At 34.2% G+C, this 20,576-nt stretch overlaps 1 protein-coding gene across 1 annotated transcript in view; it reads left to right on the top strand.

The window, feature by feature from the left end:
• MTCL1 (microtubule crosslinking factor 1) overlaps nt 1-20,576 on the top strand; it is a 77,635-nt gene that overhangs the window by 43,487 nt on the left and 13,572 nt on the right. Inside the window, exons 7-12 of the mRNA XM_081325267.1 lie at nt 5,815-5,907; nt 9,139-9,366; nt 10,278-10,460; nt 13,759-13,926; nt 15,362-15,610; nt 18,820-19,122. Coding sequence (XP_081181393.1) covers nt 5,815-5,907; nt 9,139-9,366; nt 10,278-10,460; nt 13,759-13,926; nt 15,362-15,610; nt 18,820-19,122 — 1,224 coding nt within the window. The remainder of the gene's footprint in view (nt 1-5,814; nt 5,908-9,138; nt 9,367-10,277; nt 10,461-13,758; nt 13,927-15,361; nt 15,611-18,819; nt 19,123-20,576) is intronic.

Here is a 20,576-nt window from a genome sequence, read left to right as displayed (position 1 = left end):
ATTGCTTTATGACAACAAGTACAGAATAAAGATTCTTGTCTGGAGATTGGAAAAGATTAGTGTACATTCTCATACTAAGAATAGCTATGAAAAGATATGGACATCATTAAAACATTGCAGTAATTGCTCACATAAAGTTTTACCTAACATTTTACGAATGAATGAATGAATGAATGAATGAATGAATGAATAAATAAATAAATAAATAAATAAATAAATAAATAAATAAATAAATGTATAGTTAATGATAATGGAAGAAAATACAGGAAGTGAAGTTGATAGTTTTATTTTCTTAAGATCAAGAACATGGAGAGGTTGCTGGGAGAGAGAGGTTAATTCTGGAGAAGGTAACGACAAACTTAGATCATAAAATATAAGGATGTGGCAACAAATGATCAAGCAGCAGTCTTTTCAATTGAAATACAGTGCTGCAAAACTGGATATAGAAGAAAAGGGGAAGAGAGGATCAGATTATAAATCTGAAGAAGAGCTCTACAAGTTTCAAGAAGAATCAGTCAGTCTTAAAAAATATGTCATTCAGATAATGATTAGCAAGAAGAAACACAAATTTTGTGTTGCAAAATTTGCAAATTTTGTGTTGCAAAAAAATTAAAGCAGGAAGAAACTACTCGTGATAAGGTTGAGGGAAGCTGAAGAAGGAGATAATGGATAAATCAGATGGACAGGATCAAGATGATGATAAGAATGTCTTTGGAAAAACTACAATATTATTACCACAGACAATTACAATTTTGGTGACATTTAACAACATAATTCCAGTGATTATAACAACAATCCACCACAGTTTCCTGGTGATAAGCTCATCAAACACAATAGAATACATTTCTGACTTAAACATGTGGAGGTACAGGTACTACAGGTAACTAAAATGCTTTTTTATAAAGAGGTCAATGCGCATGCAGTTTGTTCATATATCAGCATAATAAAATTAACTATAACCTTTCAAGAGAAAGAGAAAGGTTCAGTTATGCTGTGCAGTTCAGCAAAGATCAGATAACATCTTTATCTAAGATGTTCCAATTAATTAATCATTATTGAAGCATAAACCAGACTCCTCTGCCTAAAAAAATAGATACTGTTTCTAATACAGTACCCTTTGCTATTCAAGCCCTCTGGCTGGATGCCAAAAAAATAAATAATCAGGTTTTAAAATGTGACTTATTTAATGTATTTCCCTCTTTAATTTTGTTTTAGCATTAGCTTCTGAAATTCAGAAGCTTTGGCTGCCTGACTCTGTCTAAACTTTTCTGCTTTAAGATTAAGGAATTAAAAATGACAGAGAACAAAAAGAGCAGAATTATGCAAAACATTTTAATTTATGAATTAACTTATATACTGCCATGTAGGACTTTTTTCATCTATTTATTTCTAATCAAATTAATTCTTCCATAGTAGGCATTGGCTTCATTTTTTTATTTCTTTTAAAATAAGCATTTGTCTCTGTTCCCTTTTGGGGACTGCTGTATCTTCCCTGTACTCTATAGAACATGTCTTAATATTTCAGCAGAGGATACATCACTAGCTGTATTTTTTTTTCCTTTTACTTTGAGTAGATATATAGCACTCAGACCTGCTTTTGCATTCCCCAGAGCAATATTTGTTAACTTTGGCAATTCTAGTGAAGTCCACACTTCTTAAAATGGCCAAGGTTGAGAAACATTACCCCAAACCTACAAAGTATGCTGTTGAATTTCAGTGGCAAATTGTAAAAAGCATGGTGTGAAAACATTTTTTTGGGGGGGAAAAACAACCACAGTCCAGAAATCTCAAAGTTCCTCTTACATGCATGTTCAGATATGAGAATAAAAAAAGAAGCATGGGGAAGTAAAAAATTTAACCATCCCCATGTATAGGGTTCCACTACAAGCTAAGGGCCTTCGTATTTGCTTTAAAGCCATATTTAAGTGTTCTATGAGCATTCTATAGAATTTCAGTAGCACACATTATTTCCTGAAATTTCACAATTTATAAGAAAAATAAATAGCTTTTTAATGTAATCCTGGAGCTCCATGAGAAGCCAGTTAGGCATACTACAAGTGTTCTGAAGCTACTGATGATCACTGAAGGACAAAGTAAAATTACAGTGCAAACACAATATAATATGAAGCCTAACTATAATACCTTTGCAGATCATTTTAGTTGTTCCATTGAATCAGATCAGAATGTCAGAAAGTAACATTTAGCTGTTATTTTGGATAGAAATGTTTTGTTGTTGATTTCTTAGGGATTTTTTAGCTTTACTTATTGTTGAAAAGACTGTTGGTCAGTTTTGGCTACAATGTGGAACATTTTTTTGTGGATTAATGCAGTCCCAGTTAAAAATTCAAGGAAAAAAATCCTATTCAAATTCTATTTTCTTTTGTAGACTGTTTTTAAATTGAATGTGACAAATTAATTATAGACAACCTAAGTCTACTATCTTGCATTCTATTAGTCTCATTCCTTTAAATTGCTACTATTGTTCAAATAGCATTAGCATTTATTAGTACAAAGTGTTATTAGAATGTATTTATGTTGGGTTAAGTACATGCTGAGGGAAAACTGCTAATTTTAAAATGCTTCAAGTAAAATGTATGTCTTAAAAACAATAATTCAACCACTTTGATAATGAGAGAAACACAGGTGAAGATTCTTGTGCAGTTAATTATTCATGAGTGCCATATATTTCATCTATCAGGTGGAAGAACAACCTTTCTGAATCTGTAATAGGAACAGATTGTCAGAATTTCGCAGTCTTATTCCAAACTAGAATCCTGCACACTTTCTTTATAGCAAATAAACACACATTTAGTAATTAATGTAACTAGTTTCTTTATCCATAGTAGTACTTCACTCAATTCAGTATCTTGTAAACAGCACAGAATATTCTGTAATCTCTATTTATTTATCTGTTCTTTAAAAGCATGATTAAAAGAAAAGATGGATTAAAATATCTGTACTTGGGCTAATAAACTAGAACTATTTCTCAGGCTACCCCTAAATTTTGTATGTGTAAAAGAAAATTCTAATAGTTCTCAAAGAATATGATAATTAATGAGCCCAAATGAGAACTTTATTTTTTTACATTTGAGTATTCCTCGCTTAATATATATTCATATCTACATCTTCTATAGAATAAGAAAACAGACCAGAGATATCATGTCGGTAAATTGAAGTTAAAAATTTGTGAGGAATTTTAGCAAAAAAAAAAAGTGGAAATTTTTTTTTCTTAGTTTATATTTTGTCTAGATGGTTATCTTAAATAAGTTAGTGTATAAAGTCTACTCCAGGAACTTTAAAAACAACAGCATTTTCATCTGACTGATTAGAGCTAAGTAACAGAAAGCATGGGAAGGAAGGAAGGAGGGAAGGAAGGAAGGAAGGAAGGAAGGAAGGTAGGTAGGTAGGTAGGTAGGTAGGTAGGTTATATTTCTATGAAAATAAAAAGAAGGGAAAATATGTCATAAATACAAATGCACATGATCTGATCTTGTGAAGTGGTTGACCATATAAAAGTATGGTCATCTACATTGTTGATAACTATATGGTTGTGGATATATGTTAAAATAGGAGTCCAGAGGTAGATAATAATTACTGCACTTCAATAAATGGTGATAATAGAAGTGAAGAGTTTTATGGAAATTATGCAGCATTCTGTTGATGATGAAAATGAGAGAATACAGAAAAAAATAAGTGGGCCATTTAGAGAAGTTCTAGAAGGAATGAGAATGGCAATGAGCTGTTTCAAATATATATTTTAAGCAAAAGTATATACATATTTGACATAAGAATACATATATAAAACTATAATTGATTTGTTTATGATGAAATACTCAAATAGTTAAGGATAAAAAGGATTTGGTACACTGTTATTTGGTAGCATCAAGAGTAGTTTACTGTGGTGGGAGGCAAATGGACAAGAAAGTAATAAAGATTGCCAAAGAGAAAATACAAATCCTGTATGAAAAAGCATTAGAGAGTACCCTTTCCAGAATGAATTCGAAGTAAATTTGTAATTTTGAGCACCATTAAATTTGAAATATGGATGCTTGGGTAATGGAGTGAAAGAGGCTGTGGATGAGAAAAATGCATATAACTGAATGATTGCTTTAAAAATTAAATCGGAAAAATACTGTATGAATATAGAGAAAAGATATCATGAATCTTGTCAAATAGAGCAAGAAATATTAAAAGTAAAAGTAAATCAAATGAAGGACTGTTTTGATGATCACAAATTTCAGAAATAGACTAAGAGCTAAACAAGGAGTTGCCAGAAGAGTGAAAAGAATTAAAAATAAAAGTAATGACATGATTTGGGAAAGATGAAGTGAAAGAAAGCCTGAAGAAACATGCTGCAAGTTTGTATGGGAACATAGCAGTGTGGAAATGAAAAAAATGCTGCAAATATTTGTGTCTGAGAAAGTTTAAAAAATGTGAGAATGATAGCAAATAATAAGACTACAAATGTTGATGGTGCAACTGGAGAAATGTGACAATATAGGAGTAGCTATGTGACTAGTTTGGTAAAGAATACACTAGATTTGTAGCTCATCATCTTTTTTGCTTCTTTTCAACTAAGAAAGCAAGCACCATATCTGGAGTCTTTCAAACTGATTTAGCTGAAATACTATTTCTTCTCTTTTCCTTTTATTTCCTATTTTCAGTTGGTATAACTCTATGATCCAGGGTGTCCAAGATAGTACTCCATAATTTGGCAACTTTGGCCATGAAACTACTCTTAACAGTGAACATTCATTCTCAGAGCTATATCATCACTAGATAATTCACCCAGTGGCTTTCCTTCAGCATATTACTGGCTATTTAATAAGATACCAGGTTAAAAATACCAGGACTGATTTATAAGAAAGAAAAAGATTCATTCCAAATTCTCTAGATCCCCATTATGGATCTCAGATCATTATTCTTTGCCCAATGATCCTTGAGATCATTATTGTAATCCCTACATACAATATGATGAAAAAATACTGTTTTTACAAATACTGCTGTATTATAATAGATTGAAATACATATATATGATAACCAAGCTACCTGATATTGAACCTTCAGTGGTGATCTACCATGGTGCCATGCTTACTACAAGTCAACAAATATCTGCCTTTTCCATACCAACAGACATGTACAGCGGATGACATTTCAGTTTCATTTCAAAACCCTACAGCATAACTGATAGGGTCATCAGATACAGCTCTGCTGATCTGTCTTCTCAGAGACAAAGACTTCCATTCAGAGTCAGAAGTAGATGCAGTAAATCAGCAAGCACAAAGCGTATCGTGTATTCATATTGCCAGACACCAGCTCAGTGAGATATCAGCTCTTCTTCCAGGACAAAAAATATTTATTAAATTTAATTCACTATTTGTCAACGTTTTAATTTTCAGGTACTTACTTCAGTAGGTACTCAGATTCCAGGAGTGTTGTGTTAATGAGACTGAAACCAAAATAAATTTTAAATCCAAAGTTTCAGATATGATAACTTTCTGATAGTGCTTCTGTGCAGTTCAAAAACCCATATGTATATCTGCACAGGTAACTGGTTACAAATAACCTAGCTGTCCATACCACAGCTAAAGCAGATCCTTATATGGATCTTAAATATATTGACTCAAAGTATGCATCAACAGATTCAGCAAGAGAAAATTTTTGTGCAGGTTTTTAACTAATTATGAACAGAGCATGTGTTTGAATACTATCTTGATTATATAGTTTTAGGTATACATCCTAAAGTTTTGTTACCTTTGTAAGAACTGTTACACTCCTAATCAACTCAGGGACTGCCATATTTTACCTGTACAGAATGTATCAATACAGGAGCTTCAGGCTCAGCTAGAGCAGGAGATGAAACTTCGAGAAGAAGAACAAGAAACCTTTTCAGAAAGGATAATTCAGGTAAATACATTAAATAGATACTAGAAGAAAATTTCATCTGCTTTGATTACTATTTAGAAGCACCATATATTTGTGAAAAAGAGTTCAAATGTTATATATGTTTGGTTATGGATAGTTAAGAATTATTGAAACAGCTTTAAGGGACAATTGATTTTTTTTATCTATATAATTTTCATGTATAAATATAAATCATATTCTGGCCACCAGTCATTATTTGGAAAATGGATTACATGATTACAGGAATGTTATTGTTTATAGGAATATAATGTGGTATAAAGTTTTGTCATTCCTACTTTGATTTTTTTTTTGTACATCCAGTTCTATATATTGTAACCTGCCGTTATAAAACTGTAATTAGAATTTACTGAAAATAATTAGCATGTGGAAATTATTTTTCTAATAATTTTTATAAAAGAATTTTGCATAAAGAATCTAGAAATGGCTATCTTTTAAAATTATTTTATTAATATGATTTATTATAGGTAAAGCAGATATGAAATTATAAATATGATTGCATAATATTATTTTTTTAGAAATAGCATCAGTTGATTGATGGATTACAGAACTGTAAACCTTTAGTAGGAACAGTTAATTGACTATACAATATGTGTATGTGTTTGTCTATGTGTATATGTATGTATGCTTTGCAAATAGCTGAGGAAAGGAGGGAAGCGAAAGGCAAGGGAGAAAAAGAAAGATACACCCAATTGAATGCAGAATTCCAGAGAATAGCTAGAAGAGATAAGAATGCCTTCTTAAATGAACAGTCCAAAGAAATAGAAGAAAACAATAGAATAGGGAGGACCAGAAAATTGGAGAGATGAAGGGAACATTTCATGCAAAAATGGACATGATGAAGGACCAAAATGGCAGGGACCTAAACAGAAGCAGAAGAGATTAAGAAGAGGTGGCAAAATTACACAGAAGAACTATACAAGAACAAGCTTAATGTCCCTGATAACCAAAATGAGGTGGTCACTGACCTTGACCCAGACATCCTAGAATGTGAAGTGAAGTGGGCCTTAGGAAAGCTGAGCAACAACAAAGCTAGTGGAGGTGACAGTATTCCAGCTGAGCTATTCAAAATCTTAAAAGACAATGCAGTAAAAGTGCTACACTCAATTTGCCAGCAAATTTGGAAAACTCAACAGTGGCCACAGGATTGGAAAAGATCAGTTTACATTCCAATTCCAAAGAAAGGCAGTGCCAAAAAATGTTCAAGCTATCGCACCATTGCACTCATTTCACATGCTAGTAAAGTTATGCTTAAAATCCTACAAGCTAGACTCCAGTATGTGGATCGAGAACTACCAGAAGTACAGGCAGGATTTCGAAGAGGCAGAGGAACTAGAGATCAAATTGCCAACATATGCTGGATCATGGAGAAAGCTAGGGAATTCCAGAAAAAATCTGCTTCATTGACTATGCTAAAGCCTTTGATTGTGTGGATCACAACAAACTGGCAAGTTCTTAAAGAGATGGGAGTACCAGACCATCTTATTTGTCTCTTGAGAAACCTGTATGCGGGTCAAGAAGCAACAGTGAGAACTGGACACAGAACCACTGATTGGTTCAAAATTGAGAAAGGAGTCCGGCAAGGCTGTATACTGTCGCCCTGCCTATTTAACTTATATGCAGAGCACATCATGAGAAAGGCAGGGCTAGATGAATCAAAAGTTGGAATTAAGATTGCCAGGAGAAATATCAACAACCTAAGATATGCAGATGATACCACTCTAATGGCAGAAAGTGAAGAGGAACTAAAGAGCCTCTTGTTGCGGGTGAAGAAAGAGAGTGCAAAACTTGGGTTGAAACTTAACATTAAGAAAACCAAGATCATGGCATCCGGCCCTCTCAATTCCTGGCAAATAGATGGGGAAGAAATGGAGGTAGTGACAGATTTTATTTTCCTGGGCTCCAAGATCACTGCAGATGGGGACTGTAGCTAAGAAATTAAAAGACGCTTGCTCCTTGGGAGGAAAGGCATGGCAAATCTAGACAGCACACTAAAAAGCAGAAATATCACCCTGTCAACAAAAGTGCATATACATTGCAACTGGTCCTCCCAGTTGCAATGTATAGCAGTGAAAGTTGGACCATAAAAAAGGCTGAGTGCCAAAGAATTGAGGCCTTTGAACTGTGGTGCTGGAGAAGACTCCTGCGAGTCCCTTGGACTGCAAGGCGATCAAACCGGTCAGTCCTAGAGGAGATCAACCCTGACTGCTCTTTAGAAGGCCAGATCCTGAAGCTAAAACTCAAATACTTTGGCCACCTAATGAGAAGGAAGGACTCACTGGAGAAGAGCCTAATGCTGGGAAAGATTGAGGGCAATAGAAGAAGGGGATGACAGAGAATGAAGTGGCTGGATGGAGTCACTGAAGCAGTAGGTGTGAGCTTAAATGGACTCCAGAAGATGGTAGAGGACAGGAAGGCCTGGAGGAACATTGTCCATGGGGTCGCAATGGGTCGGACACTACTTCACAACTAACAACAACAACAACAAATATGTATGTATGCATAGTATGTTTTTTCGTTTAAAAACTCAACATTGACATCTTAAAGGAGGTAAAAAACATTTGCTGGATCTCTGAACATTTGAGTTGAGAGAGATTCTTCATATTCTATGCCTGGATGGTTCATAATCATAGACATATTTTATGGATAGTTTGTTCTACCAAAATGTTCAAGGACGATTCATTACTAAGGCCCTGTCAACAAGAATCTCTCCTTCATAAGACATAAAAATAGAACTGTACTCCTCAAAAAAAAAAGTCCTCATCCATAGGGAAAATAAATAATTTAGAATCAATAAACCCTATTGTTTTTTCTAATTATTAGTTGAAAATGAAGTTAGGAGTTGCAGTCCCACATATAGCAATATCAAGTACAGGATCATGTCAGCAACACATTGAAAGAATTAAGTGAAGAGACAGTGTTTATACGCAGAGAATACAAATGCTTACACTACAGAAATCTGATCCAGGTTGTTACACTAAATGAGCTGTGTAATTTTTTTTCCCTAGCAGGCTATTATGGTTAATTAAATTAAGTCTTCAACCTGAGATCTTTGAGTTTCTTAAAAGATGGATCCCTTGATAAAATCAGATGATAATAATTAGAATTGGCAACCTTGGTTTTTTGTTCAAATGGATATGAGGATGGGGGGCAGATTTCAGTAACACGTGCTTAAGGACAATATTCTATTCATGTGGATATTTGTTCTATTTAAAGTTGGAAAAAGACCATCTGCAAAACTTACAAAGAAAAGATTTAGAAGTACAAAGCTTGACTTTGCAGAACAAACTGGAAGAGAAAACTTGGAGTCAGGAGAAAATTCTGATGGATCAAGAGCTCAGACATTTCAAGCAGAACATTTTTATCCTATATGTCAAATTGAAATGGTTGCTAAAACATTGGCGACATGGCAGGCAAATAGAGAAGCAAGAAGACATACTTGAGGTAACTGTCTCATATTATTTAATGGAGTAAAGCTAAAATGTGATAATAATTTTATTATAGGCAAAATACATTTTAAGAAATAACATTACTTCAAGTTCAGATGCCATAAGATTAAGGGATAAAACAATAACTTTACAAACACAACACTTTTCTGCTTCTCCTGCAGTTTAAGTTATCTTTCTTCAGAAGAACCAAATGATACTTTACATTAGAATTTAAAAGTATTGTATGAGGAAATAGAATTATAATTTATTCTGTTGTTCATTATAAGTGACTTCAGGGCAGTCACTCTTTCTAGTATTGATGTATTTATCATATTTGCCATGTCTTTTACCATTTGTTAATTTTGTATTAATTAAAAGCAGGAGCAATAAAAAGAATAATTATATAGCTGCATATTCTCTTTTTAAATTTATTTATATACTAATAATTTTATATACTATAAATTTTTGCCCAGTATGTGATTTGATCTATGATTTTAGAAATCCCAGAATCTCAGAAATGAAAGGATTTGTTCAATAAGATTAAAATAATGGTTTCTTTATATATACTGATTTTTAATATTGAAGTTTATTATTAAGTCTTTTTGCAAACTACAGTCCTCTAACTGTTAGCAGCATAATTCCCAATTTCCTCTCAAAGAATTCTGAGGGTATTAATGTCAATATATCTTGAAGGTACTAAATTTGGGAAGCCTAATTAATACAACTCATGAACAAAGTAGGAAGTAACTTTTTTCTAGGATGTAACAAATTTTTATCCACTTCATCAATTTGATTTCATAAACAATTAAGTATCCATAAGCTTATAGAAAGAAATAAGGAAAATCTACAAAATAGGTAGTTATTTCATGTAGGAATTTATTTCTTTCATATAAGATTGTGTTTATTTTAATTCATTTGCATTTTTAGATGGAACACCTTGATCCCATGCTAGAATTCACCTTTCAGTCTGAACAAAAAGGTGACGAAGAGGGGGAGGAAGAGGAGGAAGAAGTTTTTGCAATGACAAATTACTCCCTTCATTCCACAGTGGAAATAAGCAACCATGGACCACAACTACAGACAGCAGAGTTGTTGCAGCTACAAAAGCAGGTATCAAGGCAAATGTGCAGGTGCTTATTCTGTCATGAGAGTTATCTCTGTGATTTGTTATTTTATCCATTCTGTCTATTCTAGTTTGTATTGTAAAAGATTATCCCAAATAGAAAGCACTGCTGAGAAAGGTATATTATTGAATGGTGGTAACCAAAATATACCTGTTTATTTCACCTAAGCATTTCCATAGCAATTTACTTCCCAATCGTTACTGTAAGAGTTAATTCATTTTAACCTTTTTCTCACAAAAGTATTGAGAGAGTTTCCAATTTGGGGCATGACCTACATGCAGATGCAGTGTTTAGACATCAAAATATACCAAGATATTAATTAGCATCTCCTTTCCAAATACTTGACTTGCAGTCCAATCCAATTTCTGCAAAACTATTGACAATTTAGCCCAGAAATCCTCAACTCCCAGGCCTCAGACCAGTACTGGTCCACAGACTGTTGAGAACCGGGCTCTGCAAGCAACGGGCGAGCACATGAATGCTTTAATTGTCGATGTGCATGATTAGGTTGTACACATGAAACCATCCCCTCACCCCATAGTGCTGCTGGCGCCAATCTGTGGAGCCAGAAAGGTTGGGGACTGCTGATTTAGCTAATATCTTTTGATCTAAAGTATGATAACTACTGGTTTTATACAGGAAAATAGTATCATTCAATAAAATATTACTAAATCAATGAACAATATAAATAACAAAATATAAGAATTAATGACTGAAGCAAATAAAAGTAACCAAATAACAGTTTAAAATTTCTGTGTTGAGCATTGTTGCTACATTTAAAAGTCCAAAGCTAACCTAAATGCAAAGGTTTTTATAATTATTTAAATAAATCATGCTCTCTGTTCTAATGGAGTTACATGACATTTCACAGTCTTGGGGTTAAAATTGAAAAGGCTTTCTGCTGCATCAGTGTTGATTCTACTAATAGTTACAAGTAAAAAGCTATATAATTAAATTGATATGTGTAGAGTAATTATGTTGAAAATGAAAATTGGCATGGATAGTAAGAAAGAACTGGTAAAAGATGATACGGATAAAAATATTTCAGTTTGTTTATCGGCAGCTAGCAATAACACTCAATGTTTCCAGACAAATAATATAACTAGATTTAAACTATTTATAACAGGGCAGTTGAATTTACAAAATATTAATAGAAATGACATTCCACATTTTTCAACCTTGTATGATATCTGCGCATTTTCTTGAGATAACAGTTTAAATTGTTCTGTGATAGATAAATGGTATAGTATCAAGTCAAGGATATATTTTACAATGACAAATGGCTCTATGAAATTCTTTGTTTAGTTCCTTCACAAAGGAACTTTGTGCTTGTTCTGTGCAAACACAAAAATATCTACTTGCAAGGAGTCTTTTTTCTATATGTATCAAGGATTCGACTTCCTTGCCATGGCATTCACTTGCCCCCAAAAGACTTTTGTAATTAAAAAATACATCAAAATCACTAGTATTTTATATTTACCTGGCCCATGGTAAAGTGGCATGTAGATTCAATACATTGCACTTACCTTTAGTTTTCATCATTCTTGAAAAACGTGTATGTTTACTATTCTATGGGTTGATATTCTTAGTATTTTCTACATATTCAGCCTCTCTTCTTGTCCACCTTTAAAATTACTTAAGAAATTGGGGGTGAGGGGAGGCCCTTGTGCAAGGACATATCTAGTTTATTTGGAAAATCTACTTGTAGTTTATGGTGTGCCTATGCCCTTAACCCAGCCATCTAGCCCAGGCCAAACATTCTCATACTAAAAAGTAGAGAGCTTTTGTTACTGCCACTCCTCTCAGTTTCCACTAGAATTACACTGGAGTCTGACCCATCGCAATTTAAAACAGTGTCGAAATATTTTGTGGTCTCTTTTGTTAATTTAAGTATTTTAAGTAGAAATGTATGTATGTTTAAATACATACATACAGGTTTTGATGATCATTCTAAATGTTATGAGCCATTCAGGTTACCGAGCCTCTATATTTTAGTTGTGATTTTAAAATGTGTTTTACAGAGATATTGTATTGATTTCTAATGTTATACTTTGTGTTGCTTTTGGTGATAGACACATGAAAAATAAAACTAATACTGTTTGAGAATGAGGCAAAAAAAAGAGTTGCCTCAACAACTGATTGTCTTAACATTCACATTTGAAATACAGGTAATCCTTGAGGAAACAACAGGCCATTTAACGACCATTCAAAAGAACGACCAACACCCCAAAATTATAGATGAACCTGTTTCAAAGTTATGACAGCTGCAGTGCCCCCCCTGTCATTTGCACTTACAACACTCCGCAGGGATGGTGTAGAGCCTTCCGCTGCCTGTCTCCCCCCCAGGCGCTTAGGCCTGTTCCCCATGCCTTCTGGGAGAAGCCACCTTTTTCAGCACCCCTAAAATGGCGGCTGCTTTCTGAGCTTTTTGCACCTATTTGCTGGTCCAGATCATCTGGAAAGCAAGAAAGCTGCAAAGCTCTCCTGCTTCTCTAGGCTTTCAGCCTTGCATAAAAGGCAGCTTCAGAATGAGTTTCCCAAAACCTTTCCCTAGCTTAATCTTCTCCCTCCCTCCAAGCCATTTTTCTTCAATAGAAAAAAAACAAAAGCTGATTTGTCAATCTCTCTCACACACATACACCCAAGTTAGCTGCTAAAACTATGTAAACTGTCCCTCTGCCCTCCATCCAATATCCCTTTTGAAAACCTTACCTTGATTCCAGGCTAAAGAGTAGAGAAACAAACTAGCAAGGAGAGAAAAATCTTCCTGCAGCTTTTTTTCCTCTGAAGTAAAGTCATCTCTAAAGGTTGTGCCAGAAAATGGAGGATGTTGAGTCTTTGCAAGATTTAGCTGTCCGCCTGGACTTCGTGTGACGTATCGGAGCTTTTTCTTATTGCCGGTAATGGGGTGGGCGCAGTTTCCTTGTGAGGTGTCCAGCCCGCAGGCCGGCAGTTTGACACCCCTGCTGTAGACTGTCCTTTCTGTTGTTTTGTGTGTTAGGAACCAATATTATACACTCTTTTTACATAACTGTCCTGATTGTTCTAAAAAGTTCAGTTATGTTGTTAAAACTTATTATTAATTAGGAGAGGTACCATGGGCAAGTCTTTTGTGGACTTGCTGAATATTTCTTTTTTCCAGATCATCATCTTTGTTGAAGCCCACAAATATATTAAGGAAGAGAAAGGTTTTTATCCCATAGTTTGTAAAGTGGTGGTTGAATTACAATATTTCAGATAGCTGAAATATAGCTGCAGATAGCTTTGCTTTCTTTTTTTTTCAGGCAAAGGATAATAGCCGACTCTTGCATGCCCTGAAAATATTGTTGGATAACTTCCAATCAGAACTCCAAGATGATGAGCAAGAGCGTCATGATTTGCAACAACAATATGCCACTGACAAAGCTGCGTGGGAAATGGAATGGACTAAACTTAAGTGTCAACTGGAGCAGGTATGCTTTTTCCCATATTAGAGTCAGAGAGCATGATGCTGTAAGTGAGGTACAGGTCCCTACAGAGACATGTGCAGGATCTGATGATTTCGTCAACATTTTGGAAACATGAAAGCCAGTTTGGTGTAGTGATTAAAGCATCAGGCTAGAAACCGTGAAACCTTGACTTCTACTTCTCCCTTAGGCATGAAGTAAAACTGGGTGATTTGGGGCCAGTTACTTTTCTCATCCCTAGGAAAGACCCAATGGCAAACTACTTCGAAAAATAGAAAACTGCAAGGATTTGTCCAGGCAGTCACTGACTTGAAAACATAAAATTAAAAATGAATTCATGGTACTAGTTCTACTCCTTGGGATATGTTATTGTATGTTTACTCTGTAGGGTCTCTGTTGCTTTTGAATGAGCGCACTTTCAGGTGGTATTTTTGCGGTTCTCCTGGACTGGGACTGTGCTTCTTGTGAGCCTGTGCTATCACTGGCATTGAGTAACTGAGATTATCTGTTTTCACATAGTTCATATAGCATAACAGATTTGGGAAGTGAGACAGTAGTGCCCCAAAATGTTTGCCTCAGGCTTCAGACTTGCTTGCAGTTAATAACTGTTATAAAAACCCTTTATCACTATACAACAAGCATGCTGTGAAGATAGGAATAGGGTTCTTGTTGGAGCTGAAGATCTTGTTTCCTTTTTGGTCAGCTGTATATTCTGCTGCCTCATCTTGGATTCTCACAAAGGCTGCAGTCAAAGCAGTTGAAAAGTAGCTCTGAGTATTTGGAAAATGTTTAAGTTGGCTGTATGGGAATGTCTTAATATAGAAATTCCTCTGGGAATATTAGAAATTGAGAGTGTACCAAATGTAAGCAATTTAAATTGTGGGTTTCAGTCAAGAAATAATAAGTTTCTGTTCTTGAAAGTAGTATTTACAACTTATAAAATGAAGAGACTATCACATCAAACAATTTTTTTCAATCCAATTTTCTTATTGAGCTGAAGTTGTAATAGCCATATTCTTTTTACAGTATATTCTTTATTTATAATTATGTATATTATTCATTTAATATGTTCTTACATTATATAAATATAATTACATATTATTGTATTATTTTTCATAACATGCTGTAACCAGTCAGGTAAAGAAGGTTGGGACTGGAAATAGGTTTACATTTGAATTGTAGTTCAGACAATACCCCAAAAGAATTACCGGTATAAGTTGTAGTACTTTCTTTGTACTATAAAGCAGCAGAGTTGATGTACTTTCTGAGCCATGAGATTTTTAATTGAATTGCAATCTTAAGCTACAAGTTAAACATTGTTGTCATTTTATAGTTGTTTTTTTTCAAATCAAAATATTTTAAATGTCAAAGTTTATGTCAAATCCTGTTAATTTCTATGAAAAACTATTGTGTCATTGGGACGCTTTGTTTTAATTTGCAGCTGGAAGGGAAGACTGAAAAAGCACAGAGTCAAACTGGCCTTGATGCCACAACAACTTTCAAAAGAGAAAGAGAGGAACACAAGAAACTCTTAGCGGAGAGTCATCGATTAGTAATGGACTTGCAATGGCAATTTCAGCACAATGAGAAAAACTGGAAAAGAGAAAAAGTAGAGCTTCTAGAAAAACTTGACAAAGACCGGCGAGAGTGGGAGAGGCAAAAAATGGATCTGCTCAGGAAAGTAGAACAGGTAAATTATCATGTGTGATCCAAAGGAGTATTAGGTTTATGCCTTTAATAAAATGTGTTAATCAGAAAAGATGCTACCAGACTTCTTTTTGTTTGTTGCCATAGAAGACTAAGGCAGCTCTCTTTCTACAAATGAAAAGCACCCTTACTAGTACCTGGGAAATTTGCTGAAGATTAAAGTTCTTTTCTTTTTTATTTCATTTCTGTCAAAAATACTGTTTTGTTTGTCTCATCACAAGTAAAAAATTTAACAGGAACTTAATTGTAAACTCCAGCATAAGTACTTACAGATGTTCAGCTATAAGAGATGACAAATGTATTTTGAAGTTTCTATGGCTCTGTATATGGAACCAGGAGAAATAGGATTTTGCAATCGTGATAGTCTTTTTGCAACAAAAGTTGTAATCTCTTCTGCCATGTTAAAAATTAACCAGTGGGATGAGCTTTCGTGAACTAGCCTTCACTTTATTAGATACTTTTCCCCTTCATTTTATAGATGCATAATTTAGTCTCAGAAATGTTTGCTTTAAATATTTTTGTAATGAGTCCTTATCTTAGGCAATGTTTCCTTTGTTCCCAAATATAGTTATGTGTAATGTTGCTGTAGATCTGCTTAAGATATTCATATTCATCAAAGAAAATCTTTTTATGCATTTCCCAGCATTTATAACAAAAAGTCAAAGAAATATTAGAATGTTTAATTCTCATTAAAGTGCTTATAATCTAAGTACTTATTTATTTCAGTGATGAAACTTCCTAAATAACTGAGCCATCTTATATCTGATAGCCAGTTTCAAAAATATATGAAAGAATGAATTATCCTGCCTACAGATATAATATATTGCTCTTCAATATATTGCTATTTTACACAAATAGATGTTTTCACTTAGAGGATAGTTCTGTCCTGAATTTCTGCCCATAAATTATTTAAACTAGATTTTGTGCTCCTGATTTTCATAATGAATGTTCAAGAAGGCTTGAAAGATTCATGTGCCTAATCACTACTCTTTTATTTTATAAACAAACTGTACTTATAAATGTTATATAGATTTCTAGACCAATAATATAACAGTTAAAATTAATATAACTTCTTAACTCCAGTAAAAATACTACAAAATCAATTTATATCTTATTGGCTTTTAAAATCATAATAAAAATGCTTTTCTGCCACTAGCTCACTTTTCCTATCTCCAAAATGTAATACTTTGCTTATCTTCCAGTAACATGTAAGAAAACTGTAAAGAAAACTGGACTATGGATGGATCAGTTACAGAATAGCAGTTGGAAATCTGGAATTTTCCTCATATATTAACACTAGCACATATATTAACAATGAAACAACATTTGTAGGGCTGGATGTTTCAGATATATTATTTCCTGTAATTCAGCATCTTTTTAACAACCAAATGACACTTACGGAGTTCATTTGTGAATTCAGTGTGTGGCTATGAACAAGGGGAAAAAAAGGATAATAGAACAGAATAGAGCTGGAAGGGACCTTGGAGGTCTTCTAGTCCAGCCCTCTGCTCAAGCAGGAGCACCTATATCATCTCAGACAAGTGACTGTCTAGCATCTTAGAAACCTCCAGTGATGGAGCACCCACGATTTCTGGAGGCAAGCTGTTCCACTGGTTAGTTGTCCTCGCTGTCAGGAAGTTTCTCCTTAATTCCAGGTTGCTTCTCTCTTTGATCAGTTTCCAACCATTGCTTCTTGTCCTGCCCTCTGGTGCTTTGATGAATAATGTGACCCCCCTCTTCTTGGTGGCAGCCCCTCAAATATTGGAATACTGCTAGCATGTCTCCCCTATTTCTTCTTTTCTTTAGACTAGCCAAACCCAAGTCCTGCAGCCATTCTTCATATTCAAAACAAATGGCAGGCAACATGAGGTAGTGATTAAGGTGTTGATCCAGGATAGTCATTCACTTTCAGACCACTCTACTTCACATGATTGTAAGTGTAAGAATAAAATGAAGTAAGAGTCCCATGAGCTTCTAGAGAAAAGGCCGAATGTAGCAAATCTAACAGATAATGACCCTGACAACAACAACAACAACAGATTCCAAGAGCATAATCATAATGTTAAGGGACCCATTACTTGGCTTTACTATTGGTTGATTAATTATCACAGCTGTTATTCTGTCCTTATTTATTTTGTTGAGGTTTTTAATTGTTTTAGTGTTTTTTAAATTGTATTGATTTTTTTATATTTTTTTGTAAACCTCACAGAGTCACTTGGTTGAGTTGGGCAGCTATAGAAATTGAATAAACAAATTCATAATCATTAATCATTTTACTTCTAACAATTTAAGTCAGGTTACTGAAAAAAAGAAACGTTTCTAAAAATACAAAGCGTAACTCATTTGCGGTAGTAGTATTAGCTTATGGGTTGTTGACCTACATTTTAAAGGAATAAAACTATTCTCTTTCTTTCAAATGTATGGTTATAGTGTCTCCTGAGACACATCAAATCTAATTTTATCCTACCTGTGACTGCAAGGTATTACACATTTTGCAGATCATTTTTGTTATTCTCCAATTATGAAGAGGTGCTTTTTCTTATTCCAGGTTGTCGTATATAAACATAAAACTCAATGCCAAATAATAAATGCTTACATGGGTCTTAAATTCAGTGAATTCAGTGTATTTAATTCAGACTAGTCAGACGACTCACCCTATGTCAGTGTCCATCTAGAAAGAGTTTGACTTTCCTAACATGGTGGTACAAACTCCAAGTGGAATGATGTCCAATATCCAGTCAATATGGTATACATGGCATTTGTTCCTGCATACTATGAATAGAAAACATAACAGTCTAAATGGAATACTTTTGCCAGGATTAATTTTCCATCCAAACTGCGATAGTAGTGCCTGCAAAAAGGAATTCATTGTTAGGCTTTTTAACCACATTATTTTTACACCCCTCCCAATTTTTATCCTAAATAAACTATAGAAAAGTGACATTTTAATACAATAATAGTCGTGCAATTCTTTCTAGTTTTTATTCAAGTACTTTAATTTAGACACTGTATAATTTTATTCTCTATCTTTATTTGGACTGGGTACAATAAGTTTCATATAAATAATGCTAATATAAAAAAGGTAAAAGTAGCCTGAAATATTGAGGAAGACCTTGCATACTTTCTGTCTCTCTCTCAAGAATTCTTAAGACTCTATATTAATATTTTGTCCATTATTAATTTCTTTCTCAGCCTCCGAAAGTAAATCTACCAAGGGGGGACAGCATCCTTTCTGATTCAAAAGAAACTGCCTTTCATTCATTTTCACATCAAGGGAACCATCATGTGCCTCATCCATTGGGATCAAGGTCCTATTCTGATTCAGAAACCATGCAATTTGAAGATCGATCACTGTCTAAACTGAAGGAAAGTGACAGATGCACTGCCACAGAAAACCTATTTCTAGACACCTTGTCCCTCGATTCTCCAGATGATTCTGATGAACCACAATCTCACAAAGTGGAACAAGAGAGGTTCTTAACTTGTGTAAATGAGGTAATGTGGCTTGACTTTTATGCTATCAATTACATGGTAATTAATACCGCTATCATGACAAATATTTTCATCAAATGCCTATAGTTTATAAACCAGTGGCATCTTCATCCTGATCTTTATTACTTACTGTGAACTGAAATCAAAATCAAGAGTGTGTAAAGCATAAGCACTATACAAAAACAAAGTAGTAACATAGTCAAATAATATTTCTAAAACACAGTAGCGAAACTATGCAAATAATGGGAAATTTAGTGTAATGTTAACATAACATTACACCTTCTTAATATTGTTCTCTCGGCAGCCTGTTCTTGTGGATATCCTTAATGTATATTAATGTTTGAATATTTATTTTATTTATTTGGGTATTTGCACCCATAGGCAAATAACCTAAATTAGAGTAAAGGGTTTCCCAATAGAGATGTGTGTGTGTGTGTGTGTGTGTGTGTATTTGTACAAACACATGCACATATCACAAACAAAAACAAATGTTAAAATGTGAAGAATTTCCTGAATCATTTTAAGGCAAATTTCAGCATACCAAGAGAAATTAGGGGAAGGGAATTCTAATTTGGAGAAAATTAGATGGATCTTTCTTTAGAGGAACTTGCCATTCTATGGGAAATATAAGCCCTTCCATGGACTTGAAAATCTTACCTATCAAAGTACCAGGACAAAATGTTCTTCACAAGATAGGAAAGTTCTCCATGAGGAACACTGACAGGGTGATCCAGTTCTTTTCTTATATTTCCATTCCTGGCTTGTAGTGAATTCCACTGGAAGAGAAAAAGAACATTCAATGGGATATATACGTATGCTATATTTTTGTAGATCACCAGTTTTGGAGTAGAAATATAGATGTTGACATAATTTTAAAAATTGCCCACAAGAAAATTGTTATTTTGCATTTTTGCATGATCTATAGGAGTCCATGCTGGCATCTATATACCATTACTTGTCAATTTCACTGTCATATTCTCAAGGTCCCAAAATAAATAGTACTTAAGTGGTGGGAAATTCCAGTACTAGCCATACACAGTAAACCGAACAGTAAGGCTATCAGCCTAAACTTCCTGGTAGAATGGTGACCTTGTACTGGGTACTGTGTCTTGAGCTGCCTTTCATTAAAGCTATCTCTCCTGGCTAAAATGAATGTAAAGAAGCTGACTTTGTTTTTGAACTAAACAACCTTTTTGTCACAAATGTAATTATTCTTCTGTTGACCTTCTGTGTGCTCTTACAGATCTTTTCAGACTGTTTTCTTATAAGGCAGTGCATCTTATTGGTCTAGTCCAGTAGTCCTCAAGGGATCTCCAGGACTCTTTCAATGGGTTGGCAAGGTTAAATAAATGAATATTTTAAAATTTCTCAATTTTAAAACAGTAAACATTGATAGATATAACCTGCACACTTTGCGGTCCTCAGTCATTTTTAAGAAAATAAAAGGGTCCTGGGAC

The sequence above is a fragment of the Vipera berus genome (genome assembly GCF_964194415.1).
Source record: "Vipera berus genome assembly, chromosome: 3".
Taxonomy (NCBI): domain Eukaryota; kingdom Metazoa; phylum Chordata; class Lepidosauria; order Squamata; family Viperidae; genus Vipera; species Vipera berus.
The sequence above is the reverse complement of the archived record's forward strand: the minus strand, read 5'-3'. Positions and strand labels throughout refer to the sequence as shown.